A 15,291-nucleotide genomic window follows, 5' to 3' on the forward strand; every position below is an offset into this window, starting at 1 on the left:
GACACATAAAACGTGGATCAATCTCAAAAATGTAATACTGAGTGGCAGAAGTCTTACATAAAACATTATATACTATAAACTCCATTATATTAAGTTCTAGAACATGCAAACCTAATCTAGGGTGGGAAAAAATCAGAAAGGTGGCTGCAGGAATGCCAGGGAGAAACTGCCTGGTAAGGAGCATGATGGAACTTTCTGGTGTGATAATGTTCTATACCTTGACAGAAGTTTGGATTACACAGATATATGTATGCATTTGTCAAAACTCAGCAAATGTACACTAAATGTTTGTGCATTTCACTGTATATAAATTTTACCTCAAAAGAGAAAAACTCTAAACAAATATTGAACTCTAATTAATGATATGCATGCTGAAAATATTTAAGGGGAACCACAGTGATATCTGCAATTACTTCAAAATGGTTTTTTTAAATTTTTTTTAGTATTTTATTTATTTATTATTTTTAATGTTTCTGCCGATACAGGGACAATTACTTCAAAATGTAGCAAACAAAAAGAAGATGGTAGACAGAGGATGCACAGATGGATACATGTGATAAGGCAAGTGTAATAAAATGCTAACGTAAAACACAGGCATGGGGTACACAAGGGTACACTGTGAAATTCCTTCAAGATTGCTGTATGTTTGAGATTTTTCAAAATAAAATGTTAAAAACAGTGAACAGCCATGAGGTAGCCTTCTGGAATGCTGAAACCAGTCTCTCTTGATTTCAGTGGCAGTTACATGGGGACATACATAAGTAAAATTCATCAAGCTGTACCCCTAGGGATTCTGTACACTTTGCTGACTGCAGAAGTCAATAAAAAAGTGTTTTAAATAAAGAGCAATCAGAATAGGACTTGAATGTGAGTATAATTAACACCTTCAAGGAGATAAGGGAGTATGCTGCAACCACAGAACATGAAGAAGCAGTTATGGAAAGAGAACCATAAATCTTGAACACAAAGAAACTGTCCAATTTAAAAGCTCACTGGGCTAAAGAGCCAAGTAGACCTTGAGGACTGAATTCATGAGTTAAAAGACTGAGCTAAAAAATCCTCCCAGAAGTGAGTGCAGAGAGGGGAAGTAAAAGAAAAGTGAAGAGACATAAAGGTCAGGTCTAAATGCTGTCTTTTGGCGGGAGCGCAGAAGAAAAGCAGGAGAAAACACAAGGGAATAACATTTGAAGAAATATAGCTAAATGTTTCCTAAAACTAAAGAACAAAACTGTTTAAAAAATAATTGTTAATTACACTTACTTAAGGCAATCTACCAGGATGGAAGGAAACACACCACCATTTTATAAGAAGTTGTCTCCTGCTTGTGCAATTTCAGTGACTGTGTAATTTCGGCAATCCTTGTTCTTTTCTGTACTTTTCAAGTTTTCTATAATGAATATGATGTTTACAATCAGGAAGAGTAAAGGCTGACTTCTATCAAATGAACCCAGAACCAAACGATGAGAAAGCCTTTTTAAAAAACTCCCTTTCTCTCCTCTGACTTCTACTCTATGCTGTGACAGCGAACATATTTCTGTAAGTGGCCGCCACAAACTTGGACAAGTTGTTCATTCTCTGAATGTCTGCTTCTTTATGTCTTAAACAGGAAAAATAAAATCCCTCCTTTCTACCTCACAGGGCTTTGGGGAACATCAAATAAGATGATGCATAAAAATGGTATTTGGCAAACCATCAAGGCACTGTACAAACTGTGGCATGTTATCACAGTCCTAAGCTGGCACAGCCCGACCTCTGACTCACCCTCCACTCACCCCACCAATTTCCCAATCCCGTCTGTCCCCAGCCTGTCAGTTTTTCCTTCGCTCATTCCCTCCTTTCCCAAACCACAGCACTAAATTACTTATACCTTGAGCTTCAATTCAGTGCCAGCAAAATTAAAAAAAAAAAAAAGACAAGAAAAAACAAAGAAAGAAAGAGGATAAGTTAGTTAGACCTGGTCACACCTCCTGCCTGAACCACTGCAACAGGCTCTGGATAGTGCCCACCTCTCGCTGCCCCTCATCCCACTCACTGCAATTTCTGCCTGTAACCTAATCTTCATAAAATATGAAAGCGAAAAGCCTTTGGACGTTCTCTGAGGTTACAGCATGAACTTCAAATATCCTCAACCTGGCTTTCAGGCCTTTTCACCTATCCTTCCTCACCCTCCTCACAGTCTGAACAAACCCTCCCACCCTTTCCCTTAGCCTGGGATAACTTCTCCAGAACCTCCCAGTCTCCTTAGCCCTTGTCCAACCCTTCCCTCCCTTCCTCTCTCTGGGCCTATGACCAATCCAGACCAAGCTCCTGCCCCTCCCACTACCCTCAAGGCACCACCATCACTTCCAGGTCAGAGACAACTCAAACCTTTCCAGAAAGGACTAATTGTTCCTTCAGGGCAGGGCCTGGCATATTCCTCCAGTATCCTATATATTAAGCGCTCAAGTTAGCCTGTTAACCATTTTAAGTCCTTAAAATAAACTTGCTTTCCCTAACAGAATTTTATAATAATTATTTCTTTGGTTTTCTTTACAGCTTTAACATCTATGTTTATGTGTGTATTATGTATATTCCTATATACTGTTTACTTAATCTTTTCATTTAATCTTCTTCTTAAATCTGTTTATTTAATCTTTAAATAAAAAGAATCATACTTTATAAATTCTTCTCTAACGTTTTCCTTCTCTCAACATGAAGTTTTGGAGATCCATCTAGGTCGATACCTAGAGCTAGAATTCATTCATTTTCACAGGTGTATAGTATTCCTTTCTTAGAACACATCACAGCTTGGTCATCCATTATGGTGTTAATGGACATTTGGGTTTTATAGGAAACTTTGCAATTAAAATCAATGCTGTTCTCAACATTCTAGTACATGTTTCCAGTATAGATGTGCAACAGTTTCTAGGAGTGAAATCGCTAGGTCACAGGGCAACATGTTCAACTCTACTTGGTAATGACAATGGTTCCCTGCCCACCCAGTGGAATTAATCCCTGGTGGAATTAATTTACCCTTCTACCTAGTGTTGAGGAATTCCTCCAAATACTGTCAGCCTTTTAAATGTTTGCCAATTTGGTGGGTATAAAATGTTATTTCCTTGTGCCTTTAATTGGCATTTCCCCAAGGAGGCTGAACATCTTTTGGTAGAGTTATTAGCCATTTGGTTTCCTCTTCAGCGACATGCCTGCCCAAATCTTTGCCTATTTTGCAACTGGGCTGTCATTTTTTTATTGACTTGTGGCCGTTCTATATATATTCCAAATACTAATCCTTCATTGGGATTATGCGTTGCAAATATCTTTTTCCAGTGCGTGGCTTTCCTTTTCATTCTCTTTTGATGAGAAGGTCTTTATTTTATCATAGTTAAATTTATCACTTCTTTACTTTCTAGTAAAGTACTTTATACCTTGTGTAACCTGTTTATTCAATCCTTCCCTACCCAGAGGTCTTGATATTTATATTTCCTTTCAATAAAAAAAGTATTAAAATAAACTTCAAAAAACTTATACAGTAAATCATCAATAAGAACATGAAAAAGTACTCAAAGTCATTAACCATCAAGGAAATGCAAATCTGGTGCTAGCCACCACAATGGCGAACATGAAAATACTGACACCTGCCTTGGGAAAAGTCTCCTCAGACCTAGCTTTCCACCAAACTCCACAGCAATCAACACAGAACAGGCCTTCTGTGACCAAATCTGGGGTTTTTCCCCACACACCAAGCAGTGGACACTTAGCTGGAAGTCCTCTAACTCAGCAGTCCCCAACCTTTTTGGCACCAGGGACCGGTTTCACGGAAAACAATTTTTCCACGGATGGGGGTGGGGAGGCAGAACTCAGGCAGTGATGCGAGTAATGCGGAAGGACTATAAATACAGACGACACAGATGAGTGGCTCAGCTGCCACTCACCTCCTGCTGTGAGGCCAGTTCCTAAGCTTCATGGCAGTGATGGGCAGCTGCCTTCCTAACAGGCCGCTTCCTAACAGGCCATGGTCTGGTACTGGGCCCAGGGTTGGGGACCACAGTTCTAATTCAACTCTGACACTATCTACGCTGACATAGTGTCAGATCACACGGGGGAGGGCTCAGTTCCAAAGATGTGTCACCCCACCCCACCGCCATTCGCCCCCTGACACCAGGTGCGAGTCCAGGTCTCTGGAGCTTCTGACCCACCAGCTTCAAGTTGGGTTTGCCATGACCCCCTCCCTCTCTGGGTTCCATTAATTTGCTGGAGCAGTTCACAGAACTGAGGGAAACAGTTACATTTACCAATTTAGTAATACAGGTATCACAAAGGATACAGATGAAAAGATGCGCAGGGCAAGGTATGAGGGAAGGGGTGCAGAGCTTCTATGCCCTCCCTGGGCATACCACCCCCTCCAGAAACCTTCTGGTGTTCAGCTACCCACCCAGTCCTCTTGGGTTTCTATGGAGGCTTCACTGCATAGGCACGATTGACAACTGTGCAGAAATGTGATCCGACAAAAAGCACACGATCTAAACCCAGCAAGGCCTGTCCAGATTCTTCCTGGCCTCTCTGCGTAGCATTCCTTCCTCCAGGGTATGGGGCAGGACCCTCTCTGGAATGAGAGTCTTCTGACCCACAATCAGATTAGAATCCTGTCTTGAGCAGGTGAAAGGAGGACAGGAGAAGGTTAGAGAGAAGGACACTGTTTCCTGAGGCCTAAAGCACCTAACATTATGACAAGGACTCTGGGAGTTATGAAACTCCACAGGAACTGTGGACGAAAATCAATATAGATATCATAACACCACAGTACCGAACGATGGCCAGGATGTGGGGCAAGCCAACTTTTATTGTATTAATACATTGTTGGCATGAGTGTATTACTGTATAACCATTTTGAGAAATGGTCAAGCAGTTTCTTAAAAAACTAAACATATACCTATCCTATGACCCAGTAATTCCACTTCTTTGTATTTACCCAAGAGAAATGAAATCCTATGTCTACAAAACAATTCATCCTAGGATATTCAAAGTAGCTTAAGTCAAATAGCAAAAAGTTAGAAATGGCTTTAGTATCCATCAGCAAGAGAATGGGTAAGTTAACTGTGATTTATTCATATAATAGGATACTACTTAGCAAGACAAAAGAACAAACTACGGACTTACACAGAGTCCAAAAACACAAAGAGATCTGTGTTAAAAAATAAGCAGGTCTGCCTTTGAGGAAGGTGATTGCAAGAAAACGATCAATCCTTACATGAGCTAGTGCCCTGGAGTTTACAAAACACTTTCACACAGATTACTTTAAGTGATCTTCACCAAACCCCAGGTAATCTAGCCTCATTTTACACTTGAGAAAACTCAGGACTAGGACTTGCCAAACACACAGCCAACGCCTGATGGAGCTGGATCTAAAAGGCGTGTCTCCCACCTGAGTGCAAACCAGACCCAACCCTGCTAAGCTCCCGAGATCAGACGAGGTTGGGCACATTCAAAGTGGTATGGCTGTAGATGGCCTAGTTGTTGGGTTTTTTGTTTGTTGTTTTTATCTTTCGTTTTGTTTTTTGAGACAGAGGCTCGCTCTGTCACCTGCTAGAGTCCAGTGGCAGCATTGTAGCTCACTGTAACCTCAAACTCCTGGGCACAAGTGATTCTCCTGCCTCAGCCTCTGAGTAGCTGGGACTACAGGTGTAAACGAGTACACTGAGCTAATTTTTTTCTTTCCTTTTTCTTTTTTCCTCTTTTGTAGAGTAGGGGGGTTCTCGCTCTTGCTTAGGCTGGCCTCAAACTCCTGGGCTCAAGCAATCCTTCCCCATCGGCTTCCCACAGTGCTAGGATTACAGGCGTGAGCCACTGCACCTAAAAGACACGTCTTCTGGCCCCTCCTGTATTCTTTCAACAACACCTCCCTGGGGAACTGCCATCAACTCCAAACATTTGAAGACAACATGGGAACTGCCAATGTGTCACCAGCCCTTTGGGCCATCCCACTGGCAGAGAGAGAGGAGCTGAAGCACCTGCTGTGCTAATAGGGCATGAAAGGGAAACACACACAGGAAAAGAGGATGAATTCAACAGATCCAAGGTGTATTTCCAACCCGTACAGAACAAAAGCACTGGCAAGCCCTCATCCTCGAGTTCTTTGAGGTCATCCTCAAAGTTTGGGGGAATCTGCAACATCCTTCCTGTCTGTGTGGACAGGCAAACCACATATGACGCCTGTAGCTCAGAAACTGTAATACAAAACTTGTCAAAACAGCTCTCTGACATGATATTCTACCACTCCTGCTACCACAGCAGAACAAAAGTAGAACAGAAGGAAGGGGCCCAGGAACATTGCTCAACCCTAACTTGACCAAAATTAGCTTTACTAATTACTCCACAGATTAATCACTGGCTTAAGGGTATTTGAGCTTTTTGTTAAAACACATACAACACACCCCAACAATTTTGTTAAATTTAAACAAGGTGAGATAGACCCAAGAAACATGAATAAAAGCCCTTTCAGCCTTAGAGACTGGTTTATGTATCCCGAAGTTTACTGAGTGTGCCAAGCACTTTGAGAACTGTAATGAAACTAGGAAACACTCCTTGCCCTCAAGCAGCCTATAATCCAGCAGAAAGCTCAAGATACAAATCCTAGGCCCACAAGGGTCACAGGGGACTGTCCTAAGAGCAGAGAAAAGAGCCCAAGTTCAACCAGAGGCTCAAGAAAGCATTCAAGGTGGACGCCTTTTTTGGCCTCCACCCATCTGCACCCAGATGCTCAAAATAAATTAAAAAAAAAAAAAGCACACATTCAACTGGAGCTTGAATAACTCCAGGAGGAGTGGTACATGCAGAACTCAGGTGGGGGAGCTCTAGGCAAAGGTCAATGGAAAGAGCTAGCTCCTAGGGAGCTCCTGGCTAAGGAAGGCTGCCTATAGCCTGAGCAGGAGGAAGGGGAAGGGAAAGAGACTCCCAGGGGATACCCTGCCAACTCATTTCAGACAGCAAACAGGACAGCTGGAGGTGTCACAACCTGCCTGACTTCAGGAGTCAACTGGGATAGAGCTGAAGATGGCTGCAATTTCCACAAACACAGGAACCTAAGGTAGGGCTGTAACCAACTTCCTCGGGAAGACAAAATCCAGATAATGCAGATTCAGGATACCTGCTTAAATAAAACCAGGTGACTTCAGACATCCACAGCTTAGCAGAAGGCCAGAGAATGGGAAATGTAACAGACATAGGTAGTTAACAGAGAACCCCCACCCAGGGGCTGAGAGTCAGGACCAAGGGTTTGAATCTCAGCTTAATTATCTGACCTTGGGTGAGTTTCTCACCTCGGGTGCCTTATCTGCAAAAGAGAAATGATAATGTCCACCTCACAGGGTTACAAGGATTAAATGAGATATGATCTGTCAGGCATCCAGTGCAATGCTTGTGACATAAGGGCATTCAAGAAATGGTGTGTGTTACTAACATGAACAGTCTGCTCTCTAAGAACTGGAGAGCCTGTCACCTCCTACAGCCTCACCGAACTGTTAGAAACCAGGATAAAGCCTCTGACCGTGGGCAAGACTGAGGGCTTACTCATGTCCTCAGTAATGTCTCCCTCTATCCTTTCATTGTTTTCTTTTGTTGTAATTTCTAAAAATATTCTGTCCTTTAAGGCAGTTTAGGTTATTCTGAGCTGTCTGCTTCACATCATGAACTCTCCCTATTAAAGAACACAATCCAAATGGGCAAGCCAAGGAAAACCAGTGTCAAAAGCCACTTGACAGGAAACATTTGTGCCGGAAGGGACCACAGGCCCCATCACATCACAACCCTGGCTTCAGCAAGGAGAGGGTCAAGCTGGCTGGGGCAAGTCTGAGCTGACGGAATTGGGACATAATGTCTATCTTAAGACTCACACTTAAAAGTTATGGTGGCAATGATAGCAAGTACTAAAAAAAATGATACAAATGCAAAGTATTTTTTATATATAATACGAATTCAAGAAAATGTAAGAAAAAATACCTTTATAGCTCGGCCTAGCAAGACAAGAAGATTCTATGCACCGAAAGGCATAAGAACACAATGATCAGGGAACTGACCACCCCTGAGCTAACAGAGGTAAATTACAGTCGCTTATGACAGGAGCAGAAAGTTCGGTCTCATTTTCTCAACTGCACTTTCAGAGGGAAACCTTCAGTAATTTCATATAAACTAGCAAGGGTCAACGACCCCTAGTGGAGGGGGAAAAAATTCAGTCAGATCACAGACAAAGGGAAAACTGTTTTAGTTTACGAGAATATGAAATCTTGATCAATCCATTTGGTAAATTAAGAACAGGCAAGAAATTTTATTCCATAGCTAAGAAACACTAAGAAACCACTAAACCTTGGTTGACTGCGACACCCCGTTTGGCCAGTTGTGTGCAGGAAGGTGCTAGAAGGAAAGAGCAAGGAGGAAGACGGGAAGAGGGCAGGAAGGTGGTAAAGAACAAAGCAAAGCAAATGGAAGGAATGAATGACACCGGCAAAGCCAATAGAGACTGACAAATCGGAGAGTTTCTGAGAGGATCTTACGGAGCGGGGGAGGCAGTAACACCTGGTTAGAGGTTAGTGTGTGGCAGCACTATTACCTGTCACCTGCTCTGTCCTACCCACCCAGCTTCACTAATCCTTAATTCTTCCCAGGGAAATTCACTCAGATCACCAGAGTGAAAATATATTATTACCGCGTACAGTGCTCTGAAAAGCAATAAGCAGAGACTTCCACAAAACCAAGTCCACTCTTAACAGCCTCTAATCTAGTTAAAACTTGTTTCTTCTCCTACTTTACAAAATCTGGGTGGATTTTCCACTTCTACAGCCTGGTTCATGCAATTCTCAAATGCAGCCAATGTTTATGGAAGGCCTTCTGTGCACCAGGCCTGGGGGATACAGCAGTGAACAAAACAGAGGCCACGGCCACCTCACAGAGCTGATCAGCCAGAGGGCTGTATCAATCATTAGTGTGAAATGGGCTTTTGCCGAACACCAGGGAGGGTGAGCACAGGGTCCCCCTTACCACCACCTGAAAATCTCTCAAGACAACTCTAGTCCTAGCTAAGGAAAGGGGAAGCGGGGTAAAAAGACGAACAAGAAAATACTGAAATGTTACAGTTAAAACTCACACTGATTAAAAATAAACAAAACCGTAAGTGTTCAAACTGAACACAGCATTCATTATCTGTAACCACACAGACTGTAACTCCTGAATTGAACAAACAGCCAGAGAGTATTTTTACTAATACTTAAATCAGTTCATACAGACAACCCAGCCTAAGGCACTACAAGATTCTAAAGTACCTCTGGAATAATTAAGAAGCAAATTACATTTTGTTTTTACTGTTAAGTATATTTCTTCTACTTTGAATATTGGTAGCTCACATAAGGAATCAGATCTCGACATGTGGCCTGCCTCAAGGAAAAGGGTTCATAATCAAAAAGTTTAGGAAATGCAGAACACTCCAAACAGCAATTACAGATTCACAAAGCATTTTAAGAAATTTAAGTTCTCTGACAAGTCCTGGATGAAACTAGCTGAAGCCAGTATAGGTTATCTAGTATCCCTTATCCCAAATGCTCAGGACCAGAAGGGTTTCGGATTTCAGAATTTGTTTTTTACTTTGGAATATTTGTGTTATACTTCACCAGGTCAGCATCCCTAATGTGAAAATCCAGAATCTGAAATGCACCCGTGAGCATTTCCTTTGAGCATCATGTCAGCGCTCAAACAAGTTTCAGAGTGTGGAACATTTTGGATTTCCAATTTTCAGATTAGGAATTTTCAACCTGTATTTCCCAAACTTACTTGACCATGGAACTCTTTGTTCAGGTAATACTGATTAACAATCCACAAATTGCTCCATGGAACACACGTGGGACACACTGCAGTGTAGGGCACACACGGCTTAATTTCAAAATGCAATTAATTATCAGTCTCCCAACCACTCTGATGAACTGATATTTATTATATGCTGCAGGACACTAAAAACTTCCTCCAGTGAATTTCTTATTCAAATTCAAAGATATATGGACTTGCTGCATTTTAAGAGCTTTTTTAATGAACTACAATTGGATCCTGAAAGGTTCATATAAGCTAAAATTACTTTTATAATAACTTGCTTTTGATAAACTCCTGGAAGTTTATCTTCTCTAAACACGAATTTCTAGAGCATATTTAATATCTTATAAGATTCATTCCTTTAAACAAAAAATAATGAACTAAAAAAATGCTGATATTTACCTCTGCTCTATTCTCTGCTACACCTAAATATAAATATCTGTAGCTGAGACGTGGAATCAATACGTACAGTTCATGAATAACAAGTATTATTTCAGCTGTTATAATTTATAATTTGACTCCTGCTCTGAAAATACTAATATTATCTTAAAGCCTCTATTGGAGGCTTTATGACATCCAATTACAATGACTGAAAATGTCTCAGCATTCAGTTCACACAAAAAATGAACATTTAGTTAGCATGCCACTGCACTGGCACCGTAAGTATGAATCCATTTTGGGGGCCCCAACACAAGGCAATGGTCGTCTGCCACTGTGGCGGAATACGTGACGCAGGGACTCTTAGCAGTAGGCACTGTGGGCAGCAGGAGAGCAAGGTGCTGCACTGGGAGGCTCACAAGACACCCAGGTGAACTTCAGGACGCCTAGCCCACTGCAAAAAGGCCTGTAAGACACACACGGGCCTCTTACTAAAAGGGCTACTTTGATAATCTAAAACTATAATACTACTTAATGCAAATAAACCAATGTTAGATTTGAGTCAAACACTTGAAAGCTTGAAAGTTGCCCCATTCAACTTTGCCTACATAATGCTTTTGTTTTTTCCTAAGCTAGGTAGGTAGGCTTAATGCATGAGCTTTACACGGATACTAAGAGCAGCCTGGGTTAAGAGCCTACACCGCCACTTTCTTCAAAGATTCTATAGGAGACGGAATTCAACTTGTGACAATTAGAACGAAGCTGAGTTTTCACTTAGGGTATGAGAGGAGTGGGGAAATCACTTCAACTCTGTCTTGCAACACTGAAAAAGACTTTTCCCTTGCATGTGGAAAATGTATCATGATGACTGCTAGAACCTTCAAACAGGAAGTAGATCAAGCTATATCCCTCAAACTTCCCAGGTGTAGCAGTCCTTGGAAAGCAACAAACATCAAGAAAATTTGGCAAATTAAGTCTTTTGAAAATTGATGGTGAGAGGGATGATATTCAACAATCTGCAGCCACACACACTGGGTGTTTTACTTTTTACCAGTTTAATAAAACATAAACCTACGCATGAGTTCGAGCTTTAAACTTTAGAATCGGAGAACTGGAAAGCTGCTGTGTGCCTTAACACACCAATTTTGCCTTTTTCGCTTTCTTTTAGAAAACCTTAACAAAGACCGAGCCAGACACTTTGACAAAACATAAGCCAAGGCAATAAGCCCTGGAGAACAAGCGCAATTAAAAAAAGTGACAGTAACAGTTACAAAATGTCCCAGTAAGACTGCTTAATAAAAGGCTTCTTTCTGCTGAACGCTTCAAACATCGCCTTCGGAGACTATTCTGTAATCACAGCCGCTTTAAATACGGAACGTACGCTAATAACCGTGAACCTCCACTACACCTGCAACACAGCAAAGCTGATGTTCCACATTCCATCTCTACAGCCCCAAAGAACACGGAAAACTGCAACCGTATGTGCAAAGCTGACAGGGCGAACAGTGGCGGGGTGACCCAGGCTCTCGGGGCCAGCTGTCCTTCCCTTTCTCCCAGGGCACCGCAGGAACAAAGTGCACACTGATTTCACATTTCAGCGAGCGCCAGGAGACCCTGGGGGTTCCTCTGCACCGCTGGCTCTTTGACAGGGAACTGACCCAAGCGCCACCTCAGGCTCACAGCAGCCCTGCTGCTTGGGGCGAATCATGTGTCCCAGGAACCGACCCCGGGCTCGGCCACCGTCCTAGCCGCGAGCCTGCCACCCAGCGTCCCCGGGACGGCGTCCTCCTCCTCCGCACGCTGCCCGGCCAGAAGGGCGGCGGGCGTCCGTGGAAGCCACCCAAAGGGGGCGAGAGGGCACCGCGGCCAGGCCGGGAGCCCCGCCTGGCCCCCGCGGGAAAGCTGCCCGCGCTTCGCCGCGGACGAGGGGCCGCAGCCCGCCCGGCGCCCCTTACCTTCTTCCCGCTGCCGTCGCGAGGCTCGGACTCCGCGAGGCTGGCGGCGCGGGCCGGGCGCAGGGCGGTCATCTTCTGGCCCTGTGTGAGGGACGGCCGGCCGGACGACGGCGGCGGCGGCGCCGCGGGCCCCGGGGCGACCGCGGCCTCCTCGCCGCCTTGGTACACCGCCCGGCCCTCGGAAATGTGGGTGCTCGGGGCGCAACCCATGCCGGCGGCGGCGCCGCGGACACGCTGGCGGGCAGCCGCGATCCGGTCAGCAAACGGCCAGCCCGGCGCCTCGGGGCCGCCGCGGGCGCCCTGTCAGCGCCGCCTGGCGGGCGGCGGTGCGAGCCCGGGTCTGGCGTCAGGAGCGCGGCCACTCGGTCACCGCGCTGCGGGCGCGGAGCTGAGGAGGGGGCGCTGGGGCGGGCGGCGCCCCGCGGCCGCCCCTCCAAACGTGCCCTTCCTGAGGAGGGAGCCGCGGACGCCTCCCTCTCTTCGCCGCGCTCGCCGCGGCCGCGCCGCGCTTCCGGGCACCGGCGGGGCCGAGATTTGCGCTCCACTCACCGGAGCCGGGGAGTCCGCGCCGCGCGAGCGACCCCCAGGGGAGGGAGCTCCCGGCCCCGCCCCGCCCCGCCCCGGTCCCGACTCCACCTCACGGTGGACACCCACGCGGCCCCGCCTACTGGGCCGCCGCCCTCGAGGAAGCGGCCCGGGCAGAGCCCAGTGGGGACGACGCTAGCGTGGACGCTCCCGCCGTCCGGGCCCGGAGGCGCAGGGCACTGAGCAGCCGTCGGGGCGGCCAGGCCGTGTCCGCTGGAGCAGGGAGGGGAGCTCCTGCGCTGCCCTGGCTGGGGCCACACCACTGAGCAGCACGGAAGCGGCTACTGAATACAGCGGGCCGCGGGCGTGCGGCTCCCTCTCAGCGGCAGGGCCCGGGTCCTGCCTGGCACTGGCCGCGCTCAACCCCCCGCGGTGACCTCTGGGGAGCGCAGGCCTCACTGCAAAACAGGGGGCGCCCCCGCGACTGAGCATGCGTGGCCGCCGCCAAGGGCGCTTCGCCAGGTCGCCCAGAGAAGTAAAGGGACTTGCCCAGGGACACACAGCCTCCTCTGGCGCGGGGCCGCCAGACCTCAGGGATTGAACCCAGGCTCTGTAACTTAGCAGCTCCGTGACCTCGCTCTGGTCACTGTGTCTGAGCCTGGGAGCTGTCACCTATACAAGGCGGCTGCAAGGACCGCCCTGCGGGTGTCAGCGAGGGCCGGGTGCTCTGGTCCCGGGCGGGGGTGCGGCGTCTTTGCCGGGAGCCAAGCCTTGGGCTCCCAGGCCTCTGGGCGGCTGCGGAGTTAGGCTTCCTGTCAGGCTTGGGGACACCTGCCCTCCGCGTTCCAGACCCCAGAGGCACCTTACTGGCAGGAGCAGGACCGGGGGAGGGCGCTGGAGCCTGGGAGCACCCTTGGACAGGGCGGACTCAAACACCACCACCAGCTTGCTGTGTGACCTCAGGCCAGTCACTTAAGGTCTCTGTGGCTGGGGCTCCTCCCCTTCAGCTGGAGGGCTGATGACCCCGGAACAGGCCACCTGGGACCCCTGCCAGCCCTCCTGCCCTCCCTGGGATTCCTGTCTGCGGGACCCTGGCGCTGGCGCGGCCTGCCCCTTCCCTTCCTCTGCTGCGGTCCACACCTTTCCCAGCGAGGCCAGGAGCAACCCCGAGAGGCCTTGGCTCCCTGTCCAGTCCTGGCTACTGTGAAGACCCTGAGGCGTGCCCCAGGCTGGAGTCCCTGCTTAGCGCTGGGACAGGCTCAGGAGCCAGGTCCCCTGTGGCAGCCCAGCGCCCCTCCCCCGGGGGTGCGCACCCAGAGGTTCCCCAGGGTGGCAGAGCAAAATCCAGGGACCCCAGAGCGGTTCTGAGCGAGTTGCCCACCTTGCCAGCCAAACTGGCCCAAACCACCGGCACGTGGCTCCAGGATTTAAGCACATTGAGCAATAATAATATTTATGCCTCTGCCTTATACAAGCACCACCTGCTCCATGAAGACGTCTTGGAAAACACAGGAAAGGTGATTAACATCACCCCTTATTCCACCGAAATTACAGGGTCTTACCCACCTTGATCTGCAGTTTTAGGAGGTAATTTTCCATGTAGAATCTGGATCCCCGTGAATAAAGGATAATTCCTGGTGAAAATGCTTTGAAGCACCAGAGTCCAAGGCCGACCAAAGCAGCATCTCCTCCCCGCCCTGGGGAGCAGTGCGGCCTTGAGGACTGGGCGCTGACCTTGCCGCCCCAGGGGCTCCAGCCTGCTCCAGCCCTCTGGGCTGTCCTCTTGCAGGCAGGCCCTCCTCGTCCCACCTCCCCTTGAAAGTCCTTGGCCAGGCACTGATGAGGAGGGTGGGGACTAGGGCTGGCGTGAAAAACCAGCCCGCCCTGCCCCCCATCAGGCTGGTGCCCTTGGGGTAGGCTGGGCAGTCAGGAGCTGGTTCCCAAAAAGCTGTGCTGGTTGATCGCCACCTCTGTAATTTGGGGTCCCTAGACTTACAGAGTAAGTCCTAGGCTAAGGCTAGGAACTGGGCAGGAGGACATAGGAACAGGAGGAGTCACCGGTGGGCTCCCGGGGTCTCAGCCCCCTTTTTCTCAAACCCAGAGCTCAGCCTGGGACCCTCCAGGAGGTCACAGTTCATTCTACCCGCCCTCCTTCCCTATGGCCTCCACCTGAGTTCCCTGCGCACTCCTCTGCCCTGTGAAACCACAAATTCCCTGGGCCACACTGACAGGGGACATGGAAGGGGTCACACTGACACAACCCAAACCTCACTGGCCTGGGCCACTCACTAACGCACCCAGGTGTCCCGGGCCCCTGCAAAGAATCCCACCTCTAGGAGGTGACTCGGGAGCCCATGAACAGTCCCAGGCATTTCGGAAGGTAGGCACAGCCACCACGTCTCCCACGCAGGAGCCTCACGGTTCTGTGGCAGGAAGTAGAACACACTCCGTCAGCAGCCCCCGGCCACTGCACCCAGGGGCAGCGCCCCCGGCCAGAGCTGCTTGACCCCCACGGCTGAGACGGCCAGTGGAATGCTTACTCCAGTTCTTACTCCCAGGGGCTGGGAAGGAGGACAACCAAGGGACCTAGGCCCGGCCCCTG

General features: G+C 47.9%; 1 protein-coding gene across 10 annotated transcripts in view; it reads right to left on the reverse strand.

The window, feature by feature from the left end:
- PDE8A (phosphodiesterase 8A) overlaps positions 1-15,181 on the reverse strand; it is a 134,581-nt gene extending 119,400 nt beyond the window's left edge. For 2 of the 10 annotated variants that reach the window (XR_006737401.1, XM_045561615.1), the window contains exon 1: positions 12,165-12,726. Coding sequence is in view for 8 of the 10 variants with exons in the window: in XM_045561615.1 (XP_045417571.1) it covers positions 12,165-12,374 (210 nt within the window). In the remaining 2 variants the exon portion in view is untranslated. Of the gene's footprint in view, positions 1-12,164; positions 12,728-15,019 lie in introns of those variants that run through there. The other 8 variants (XM_045561614.1, XM_045561619.1, XM_045561609.1 and 5 more) reach the window with 7 other exon arrangements.
- Positions 15,182-15,291: the final 110 nt, after the last annotated feature.

The sequence above is a fragment of the Lemur catta genome, chromosome 9, assembly GCF_020740605.2.
Source record: "Lemur catta isolate mLemCat1 chromosome 9, mLemCat1.pri, whole genome shotgun sequence".
Classification (NCBI taxonomy): domain Eukaryota; kingdom Metazoa; phylum Chordata; class Mammalia; order Primates; family Lemuridae; genus Lemur; species Lemur catta.